Here is a 10,635-nt window from a genome sequence, read left to right as displayed (position 1 = left end):
TTTTTTCACGGTTCGCGCTTGTTCTTTTTTCACGGTTCGCGCTTGTTCTTTTTTCACGGTTCGCGCTTGTTCTTTTTTCACGGTTCGCGCTGGTTCTTTTTTCACGGTTCGCGCTTGTTCTTTTTTCACGGTTCGCGTTTGTTCTTTTTTCACGGTTCGCGCTTGTTCTTTTTTCACGGTTCGCGCTTGTTCTTTTTTCACGGTTCGCGCTGGTTCTTTTTTCACGGTTCGCGCTTGTTCTTTTTTCACGGTTCGCGCTGGTTCTTTTTTCACGGTTCGCGCTGGTTCTTTTTTCACGGTTCGCGCTGGTTCTTTTTTCACGGTTCGCGCTTGTTCTTTTTTCACGGTTCGCGCTGGTTCTTTTTTCACGGTTCGCGCTGGTTCTTTTTTCACGGTTCGCGCTGGTTCTTTTTTCACGGTTCGCGCTGGTTCTTCCATCTCAGTTTTGTAAAATGGCGGCCAGATGCCTTTCACCTCATCGTCAGGGACTGAAAAAAAGAAGAAAAAAAAAGGTTCAAATATTTGGGCGAAAAAAAAGGAACAAGGTGGAGCTGACAGTGATGTGTGAACTTGTTACGGAGCCAAGAATGAGCTGGATTTTTTTTCACTTTTTGTGCAAGGAAAGGAAAATATGCATGAGATTATTTATTTGGCCTGCTTATGAACGCTTGCTTTTTCCTTTCTCTCAATTCACTCCTTCCCTCCCTTTCTCCCTCTTTCCTTCCCTTCCTCCCTCCCTCTCTGCCTTTATCTCTTCCTCCCTCCTTCTCCCCTCTCCCTTCCCTCCCTCTCTCTCTTTTTTTCCTCCTTCCCTTTCTCCGTCTCTCTCGCTCTCCCTCTTCTACCCCCTCTCCTTCTCACCTTTTCTCTCAATCTCTCCCTCTCTGCCTACCTACCTCCCTGCATCCCACCGTCTCTCTCTCCCTCCTTCTTTCCTACCCTCTCTCTCTCTCTCTCTTTCTTTCTCTTTCTTTCTCTCTCTCTCTCTCTCTCTCTCTCTCTCTCTCTCTCTCTCTCTCTCTCTCTCTCTCTCTCTCTCTCTCTCTCTCTCTCTCTCTCTCCCCCTCTCTCTCTCTCCCTCTCCCTCTCCCTCTCCCTCTCCCTCTCCCTCTCCCTCTCCCTTACTCCCTCTCCCCCTCCCCCCACCCCCTTCCCTCTCCCTCTCACCCCTCATCCCTCACACCCACCCACTCCCTTACCCCACTCCCCAACCCCACTCCCCGACCCCACTCCCCGGCCCCACTCCCCGGCCCCACTCCCCGACCCCATTCCCCAACCCTCCCTCCATCACCGCACACAGCACGGGCATACACAACCCCTCTCTTCAGAACTAGCGCAAGCATAGTTTCCCCTTCAGAGCTTTTACGGTTTGGTCGTGCGAGGCGCAGAGGAGCGGGCAAAGAACACTCCACGCGCACCCTGTTTTAGTGCGTGTATGTGTGGCGGTGTCTAACGCGCATTTTAGGGTGGGGTAATTGTGTTGTTACTATTTTGTTTGCCTTCTTTTTTTTGAGGGGGGGGGAGGGGTGGAGGGGGTGTTTGTTGGGTATTATTATTGTTGTTTTTTATTGTTTTGTTTTTGTGTTATTTTTTTCTTTATTTGTGTGTTGGTTATGTGGGTTAAAAAATGTTTTTTTTCTCGCGCGCTATAATCCCATTATTTGTTATGTGTTTACGGGAGGGATGGTTGCATTTATTTTCAGGTTTGAGATTTTGCAACATAATGCGTCTTAGGAGGGATGAAAACGATTAAGGGAATGGTATGAAATAAATATTAAGTAGAGAGAAAGAGAGAGAGAGAGAGAGAGAGGGAGCAGGGAACAGAGACAGAAAAAATGAGGAGTGAAAGAGAAAGATTAGAGAGAGAGCAGGGAACAGAAAGAACACCCGAGGAGTGAAAAGGGGGGGGAGAAGAAAAGGGAGAGAGAGAGAGAGAGAGAGAGAGAGAGAGAGAGAGAGAGAGAGAGAGAGAGAGAGAGAGAGAGAGACAGACAGAGATAGAGAGAGAGAGAGAGAGAACCGGATGTGGACACATAACAGCGTGCCTATTCCACTAGACCGTGACTGGAGCTTCTCGGAATCAAACCACATTATGTTCAACGCTTTTCCAAGGCCCATTCACACTTCCAGCTTTGGGCTGTTTGTTTACCTACCACCTCACCTGCTTTACCTTGTCTTTACCTTTCTAACTAAGTACTCATTCATATGCGCTATGTTGTTCGTTCGCTTACCTGTATAGAGTATATGCATGTCCGGTTATCTTTGTTTATCTTTTATATTTATTTGTCTAAAATCATATCTTAATTTGTTTACCGATCGACCTGTCCGCTGCAGCCCCAATGCAGTGTTTCACAGCGAGTGGAGAATGAGGAGCGCATGCATTTAGGAATAATCTGGGATGTAGAGGCCGCGTGACTGTTGAGGAGGGAGTGGGTGTGTGCTTGCAGGCAACGTGAGTGAGTGCGGCGTCACGTACTTTCACCCGCCATGACTCGTCCGTCGCATTTGATGGTGGAGATAGAGTCACGAGCGTCCGCCTTCCCTCCTGGATCCGCTGTCTCGTGTGCTGGCGTTCTGTCTGGCTGTCTGGATGACTGGCTGACTGGCTGTCCTGTCTGATTCGAGGTGGCCGGCCGCCCAGAAAGCAGCTGGATCCTCTCGCGCCGGGGAGGACGCCATTTTCGCGGGGTTCCGTGACTCCGCGTCGGTTGGCGTCCAGGAGTTCTTAGTCGCTGTTTTTTTTTTTTTTTTTTTTTTTTTTTTTTTGGCAAGCTGTGGCATACTTTAGAGTGGCCATTTTCCCCGTTAGCTGAATAGATTGCAATTATGAGTTAAGTGGTAGCGCCCCCACGGAGACGCGTTAACGCCCCGGGGATGCAGGTAATTAGCAGGAAAGCCTGAGTGATGCCTCCATGTTGACGAGTGTTTGTATGTGTTTCTTGCAGTGGACCCCCGGCGGCAGCAGCAGTGTCCCATCTGCTTCAAGTGGCTGAGCAAAAGGACGCACCTGCCCACCCACATCCGCGATCAGCACTCCTCCACCACCACCTACCAGCACAAGTGCGACGTCTGCAACAAGCACTACCGCACTCGCAACGCCCTGGCCAACCACAAGAGCCTTCAGCACCGAGGGAAGCAGGCTCAGCAGCCGATGCAGCAGTACCAGCCACAGCAGCATGTCCAGACGACAGCTCTCCGGCAGCTACCTCTCGCTCAGCAGCAGCACCAGGATGTTGTGCAGGGCCACCAGAACAAGGTCACCAACCCTCTCTCTTCGGCCCCCCTCACCTCCCCCACCTCCCTCGCCGCACACCCCCTCGCTTCCCCAACCTCGCTGCCTCAGCACTCGCTCCCTTCCCCCACCCCCCAGTCCTCCTCCTCCTCCTCGTCCTCCGCCTCCCTCTCCTCCCCCACCATACACACAGCCACGCCTGGGTCTCGGAGGCTAAGCGAGCACGGCGTGGCGCCCGCAGAGCACCAGGGCCAGCGCCAGCACCAGCAGCAGGGCGGGCCGCCACAGCAGTTCCAGGGCCAGCAGAAGCATCCTCCCGTCCAGCAGAACACCTTCACGCAGGGCAGCGCGAGGCACTCGGCGCCCACCACCAGATAACCGGAGCCGCAAGGGCGTGGCGGCGGCCTGGCCCAGGTGCGGTAGTGTCCCGGCCCACGGCGTCGGGAGCAGCCTTGGCATTGCTCTCGCGGCCTCTCGCCCTGCCCTGTCCTCCGCCTCAGCTTCGCTGTTTCCTTCCATCTCCCTTTCCGTATATTCTTTTTCTTGTATTTACATCTCTCTCCTTCGTCTCTAAATTCTCTCTCGCCCTCTTTATAATCCCCCGTTTCTTTATTTTACCCTTCTTTATTTTCTTCGTCTTCTTACCATTGTCCTTCTCCTTATCCTACTTCTCTTACTCCTTTTTTTTACTCCCATCTTTCTTCCATCCCTTTTTACTTGACCTTCTCTTTCTCTTTCTTTCCCCCACCCCCATTTTTCCATCTCTTCCGTTACTCTTTCTCTTCTTAATTTTCCGTTAGACTCTTTCGTTAGTCCTTACTAGCACTCGTCATGCTTCCTTTTCACTGTTTCTCTGTTATCTTGTTTTTTCTCTTTTTTTTCTTATTATTTTGCTTCTTTTCCTTCGCTCTTCCCTGCCTTTTCTCCGCCTCTTTTTTCCTCTCTTCTACCTCCTTCTTGTTTTACTTCTTATTGCTCTACTTCTTTCTCTTCCACGGCTTTCTTTCTTCCTCGCTGTTTTTCTTTTTCCCTTTTTCATCTGACATTCCCTTTTCTTCTCTCTCTTCCTCTTCTACACTGGTTTCTTTTACTGTTCTTCTCATATTTCGCCCCCCCCGCAAAAAAAAAGGCTGCCGTGCACCGAATCTTCCATATCCCTTATCCCTTCAAGCCCCCCCCCCACCCACCCAATCCCTAATCCTCTAATCCTCCTGTTTCTAGCTTCTTCTAACTTCTTTCCTCCTTCTGTGTCACCTCTTCTTCCTCTGATTCTTCCTTTGCCGGCCATTCCTCCTTCGCTCCACCCTCTACACCACATAAAAAAATATGTTGGACCACATAGAGCCGCTGGACCTCGCATGCCCCGATGAGGACACAAACACACACATAAACAAAGAAAAGATAATAAAAGAGAGGCTGAAATGAGTTCCTTCCTTATCATTATTTTCACATGTCAATCATCCTTCCAGAATTCATCATGATAGTGTCCAGACGATATCTGTAATTCATAAGTTTCATTTTTATTTTATTTATCCATTATTAAGTTTTATTTGTCCATTCATTTGCGATCTTCGAAATACTCGTTACATGTTGTCGAACGCCATGATTATTGTCACCGTTGTATACATTTTGCCGTTCATTATCCCTGTTTTCTTTATCATCATTCTTATTAGCATTGTTGTTTGGATGATCCGGAGATAAGCAGTAAACCTCTGATTTAACCGCCTTCACATAAATTATTAATCTTTGAGCAACATCGAGAGGAAAAAAATAATTCCAACAACAAATTGTTCAAGCGTAATATGGATGCCAGGTTATGTTTTGTTTTAGGTCAAGTCAAATTTATTAACAAGCAATTATTTTTCCGAGAACAAAAGTAAACTGATGGAGAATTCCAAATTAAATTCAGATAAACAGAAAGACAAAACATAGCGCAGATATCATGATAAAAACAGGTAATTAATTCTTGAACTTGGGGAAAATGAAGCTTCGAGAACGAATACTCGTAGTCAAAGCATCATTATCAAAAAATATAAAGCCAAGTTTCCCAGCTCTAAATAATTCACAATTAGGCTACCATTTTACAACAAAAGAAGTAAATTACTAAATATGTGAATGAGATAAATGAAATCGGAGAGCATGGAACCCTCAACAGGCGCCACGATCGTCAAAAGCGTCACGCTCTGAACCCATTCCTCCCTGCACGCGAGTTTATTTTCTACCTGTTACGTCACATTAGGTGAGTGATTATGCGTTACCTTCCCCCGAATGCAGCGTGGGAGCCGTGCTGAGCAGGCATTGCTGTGACGTGAGTGTGTGAGGGGTTGTCCTTTGTGAGGAGGAGCCTGGGTTAATGCGCCATACTCGAGGTGGCTTCGGTGTGTCGGTTCACCTTCACCTGAACCGAGGAGTTTGAACCTACACGCGAGTCGCCAGAGGTCTGTGGCAGGGAAGAGGGCGGCTGGGCGTTTGTGGGTGCGCTTGTGTGCCTTTGTATGTGTGTGGTTGTATAATTTTGTGTGTGTGTGTATATATATATATATATATATATATATATATGTGTGTGTGTGTGTGTGTGTGTGTGTGTGTAAGTGTAGGTGTGTGTGTGTGTGTGTGTGTGTGTGTGTGTGTGTGTGTGTGTGTGTGTGTGTGTGGGTGTGTGTATGTGTGTGTGTGTGTAGGTGTGTGTGTGTGTGTGTGTGTGTGTGTGTGTGTGTGTGTGTGTGTGTGTGTGTGTGTGTGTGTGTGTGTCGTATGTATGTTATATATGTTACACACATATGTATGTATGTATGTATATATGCGTGTTAGTGTTTGATTTGTGTGTATGCGTATACCTCTATATGTGTGTATTATTTGACTCATGCACCTTTCTTTATGTATACGTTTTTTGTGTATGAGATATATACTGTAGCCTTATGTGTGTCTATGAGATGTGTGTGATTGTGCCATTCATCCACACATTCACTCACTCCCGATCTTCCAAACATTCGCCAATACTCAAAGTGTTCTGAAGAGAAAATCACTGCGGCTGTCTATGCTGTGAAGACCATTGCTCTCATCGGACTTCGTGGTCGTGGAGTGCGCCTTAGACCCCTCTGCCCGCCGTGCTGCCCCGTGCCCGGTGCCCAAGTCTGCTGTGTGTCTGTTCTGGTGTCAGACAGCCGCTGCGCTCTTAGCTGGCGTGACGTCATCGTGGTGTGGTGTGTATATACATGTAGATAGAAACGATGTCGAAGGGAACATATGATTTATAAACAAATAATTTATGAAATAAAGGAATATTATCGAGTTCGATTTTCATTTCCCCAAATCCTTTCGTTCTTATAATTTGTGCTTAACTCAAAACTAAAATGTTCAAGCGTCAGACTGGTATTATTACTGATTTGATCTATCGGTGAAATATATTTGTGCTTTGTGCTGTTTGAGAAAATTCTACCTTCCATACGCTTGGTTTTCAGAAACCCAAATGCCAACGGAAATACGCTGAGACTTTCATTTGATGAAGTAATTACCTTTTTACTCCACACTATGGTATACGAGAATTCTCAGCAGTAATAATCGATACAAAATTATGCTCATTGCCCAATCAGAAATTAACCCAGTCGCTTACTTTTATATACAGGTGTTTTCAACCATTTAACGAATTTCAACACTGACTCCCATCCCTTATCATTTCTCCCTCCTTTCCCCCTCCCCTTCCCATTACTCCCCTCCTTCCCCCTCCCCTCCCCCTCCTCTTCCCACTCCCCCTCCTCTCCCCCTCCCCTTCTTCCCCTTCCCCTTCCAATCCCCTTCCCCTTCCTCCCCTCTTCTCCTTCCCCACTCCCCCTCACCTACAGAACTAAATCACGAGAACCACCACATTGTCACTTTCGCAATCATGGTCACCCCCATCAACACCAAAAGACCCCCACACCGCCCTTTCACAGCCCCGAAGTCGCCCCATCAACATCACCACCCAGCGAAGAAGTCACCACCATCATCCCCCACACCGTCACCACCATAACCCTCCCCCTCCCTCACTCCCCTCCCCTCCCCCCCAACCACCACATCGGCCGAGGTCAATCACCTGCCTTGGCGACGACTCCAGGCTGTTTGGGTCATTATAGTTTCATTACCAGATATCTTTTTTTCTTTTTCTTTGGGGAGGGGGGGTAGACGGGGCAAGAGGGGGGGGGGAAGTTGGGAGGGAGGAAGATAAGGGGGGAGGGAGAGGATGGGGGATGTAGTCTAAGGAGAAAGGATGAGAAGGGAGGCAGACAAGGGGAAAGGGGAAGAGGGAGAAGGAATTGAGGCAGACAAAGAGGGAGAGGGAGAAGGAATTGAGGCAAAGGGGAAAGAGGGAGAGGGAGAAGGAAGGGAAGAAGACATGGGGAAAGATAGAGAGGGAGAAGAAACGGAGGCAAGCAAGGGTGAGAGGGAGAGTCAAGGGAGGCTTACAAGGTGGAGAGGGAGAAGGGAGAGAGGCAGACAAGGAGGAGAGAAGGACGGGAAGCAGACAAGGGGGAAAGAGGGAGAGGGAGAAGGAAGGGAGGCAGGCAAGGGGGAAAGAGGGAGAGGGAGACAGAAGGGAAGCAGACGAGGGGGGAAGAGGGAGAGGGAGATAGAAAGGTGGCAGAAAAGGGGGAGATGGTAAGTGGGGGAAGAGAAGAAGGGAGGGAGGCAGACAGGTGGAAAGGGGAAGAGGGAGAGAGCGGGAGAAGGGAGGTAGACTAGGGAGAAAGGGGGTTAGGGGAAGTGGATGGAGTGGGGGGAGGCCTCCAGGTGACTTGCGATGTTATTGTCTATTATGAAGAACGCCAGGATACCTTTGAGCTTTGATGAAGACATTTTGCTTTTGGAGAAGTGATTCGCTGTATAATGGGAATAATCAGACCATCATCATGAGTGGTAGTACCGAAGGGAATATTTTTCAAGTCACAGAGACAAAAAGTTGAATAACATATGACTCCAAAAGAATGAAAGAGATGGTAAAGGGAGAGAGGGAGGTGAAAGAGAGAGAGAGAGAGAGAGAGAGAGAGAGAGAGAGAGAGAGAGAGAGAGAGAGAGAGAGAGAAAGATCAGAGATGTTAAACGTATACCTATTCATGTGTAACAAATAAGTCAATCTATTAGAAATAGAAAGAAGCTAAACCAAGAGGAAACCCTGCCAGCCCCTGCCGAGCGCCCAGGCAGCGGCAGCGCGAGCCCGGAATGATCAAGCGGAGCGCGGCGCCCACGAATTCACACCACAGGCAGGGAAATCTTCGGAAGCCCGGGCGTGTATCTCGGCTTATCTCCCTAAGCAAGAGCGACGTCCAAAGCCCCATGAATGCCAATAGTGCCTCAGCGAAACAGCCAGGGTAGCTCCGGGTGATACGATCAATCGGGGGTTGATCCGGGGAGAAAGGTTGCTGCTTAAAACGGCTACTGCTGATGTTCCCGGCATTGGAACGGGATCAGATATTCTTACACTAACCGGAGATGGCGCGTTTGCCAGGGCGTTCCATGTTTATTCCAGGAGGAATCATTTGCTTATTGGAGCTGTCATACTTTCCAGAGCTTATGTGCTTACTATGGGATTGCCGTACTTCAGACGAATTAATTGTCTTCAGGGATATTCTTGTGTTCGTCTCGAATGTTCTGCAGGGACCACGATTTCCAATTCTTGTCCAACGACTTACAGTTTTATAGACATTGTTACGTGAGACGCTCATACTACGCGCATGCTTAGCAATATCAACATTCTGCGTACTTTTACAGTCGTTCATGTCTCTGACCTTCCTGTTGGTCACTCTCACGCCTATCAGGTATTCTCATACCACTAATTTTCGAGGTACTTTATCAGACTATAATGATTTCCGTTTTCACCCCCGGTACTTTGCGATTTGTCACCGTGAAGGCGCTTGCCAGTTCCCCTTCCACATGCAGGGATCTCGCATTCTCTTAAAACAACTATCGCACCGATCTGACGCCCTTATTTGCACTCCAAATGCCTTCACGCCCTCTAGGTACTCCGTGACCCGGTAAGGTCTACATATGCAGAAATCCAGGAGGGTTTTGCACGTTTCCACCCGTGTCTGATTAAGTAAAAGATTGCATTTCTTAAATTGGAGAGCGCTGTGAATGACAGGGCAGATTTTTGTCCGTTTAGCGGTTGAGCAGAGCGCTCTTTTCTCCCCGTGATGTCTTTTCGTTCGCCGCCATTAGCGTCAGAAGAGATTTGTATCATACAGATCGCGGCCGCTTGCAACCTTTCACCTTTTTTGGTGCTCGCGATAAAGACCAACAAACTGTCCTCGCCCAGATACCCGAGTCATGACGAGATGAAAAGCGCCGGTCCTGCCTCCATGAACTCAAAATAAAGTTCATTTGGCGATGGCCTGCGATTACCTTCACTTACAGTGTAACCGTAGACCGGGTTCGCTTAGCTATAACGGCTCTTTATTTCGTATCTCCTCCCTACGTTTCGTCATATTGTTTCGCGCGTTTGCCGCATCCGCTGGTTTTCGTTCATGATGTTAAGACTAGAGAATGCCATGCATTTCCGAGCCGTTTTACTCCCGACAGAAATAATGTCGAGCAGCATCCTAGGTCACTGACTTAAAGGAAGTGTACGTGCGTGACCGTCTGTTCGTAAATGTTAGCATACAGCCCCACACACATACGCGCGTCCTAGCACAAGCATAGACAATTTGTGTGGAGTCATATGAGAGAAAAAACTAATTCATGACTTTTATTTCTTGCATCGGTGATACATGAACAGGCTTTTGTGTGCAATAAATCTTTGAAAGTTAGTCAGCTCCCATTATGGCGGGCAGCAGAATGACGCAGCGAGTGAGCCCGGGGCACGTGTGCTCGCCTCCGCCACTTGTCACGCCAGTCACTGTTGTCGTAACGGGACCCACATCTCGGTGGCTCCGCCTGCTCTGGAAACCCATACCAGATTCATATCGGGTCGCCTTTTTGCGTGAAAATAGATAAGATAATGTTCTGGTTTGTAGTTGCGGCGTCCGACGAGGCACGATCGACGGTCTGATTATAAAATTACAGGAAGATTGTGTATCAGACTTTTCGTGACCAAGATATATTACGGTGCGCATGGAATATCGCTTGGTCACTCCTTCTGGCAGACTCGCTGTTATAAGTGGTCACGACGCGTCTAGCCCAGGTTTAAGTTTAGGCGTCCGTCTTTTTTTTCTGGTTTGCCCATTTTGTCAGGCATGAACAGGGAACGCTGACAAAGATAAGGGTTTCTTTACGCTGAAATGAGGTCTAACCGCCTTGACCAATATCATAAGTCCCCCTTATCTTGTGCAAGTGACAGTCGCTATGCTGTAACTGTACCTGTGCTCTCGTATCGGAATGACTATCTTCCTCCTATCTCTTACATTTAAAAATATGAAATACTTGAGTTTTTA

At 48.2% G+C, this 10,635-nt stretch overlaps 1 protein-coding gene across 1 annotated transcript in view; it reads left to right on the top strand.

Annotated features, from left to right (window-relative positions):
* LOC113819334 (broad-complex core protein isoforms 1/2/3/4/5) overlaps positions 1–6,523 on the top strand; it is a gene marked incomplete in the record, with an annotated part of 185,627 nt that extends 179,104 nt beyond the window's left edge. Inside the window, 1 exon segment of the mRNA XM_070145524.1 lies at positions 2,944–6,523. Coding sequence (XP_070001625.1) covers positions 2,944–3,610 — 667 coding nt within the window.
* Positions 6,524–10,635: the final 4,112 nt, after the last annotated feature.

This window comes from Penaeus vannamei, chromosome 34 (assembly GCF_042767895.1).
Source record: "Penaeus vannamei isolate JL-2024 chromosome 34, ASM4276789v1, whole genome shotgun sequence".
In the NCBI taxonomy this organism is placed as follows: Eukaryota; Metazoa; Arthropoda; class Malacostraca; order Decapoda; family Penaeidae; genus Penaeus; species Penaeus vannamei.
The sequence above is the reverse complement of the archived record's forward strand: the minus strand, read 5'-3'. Positions and strand labels throughout refer to the sequence as shown.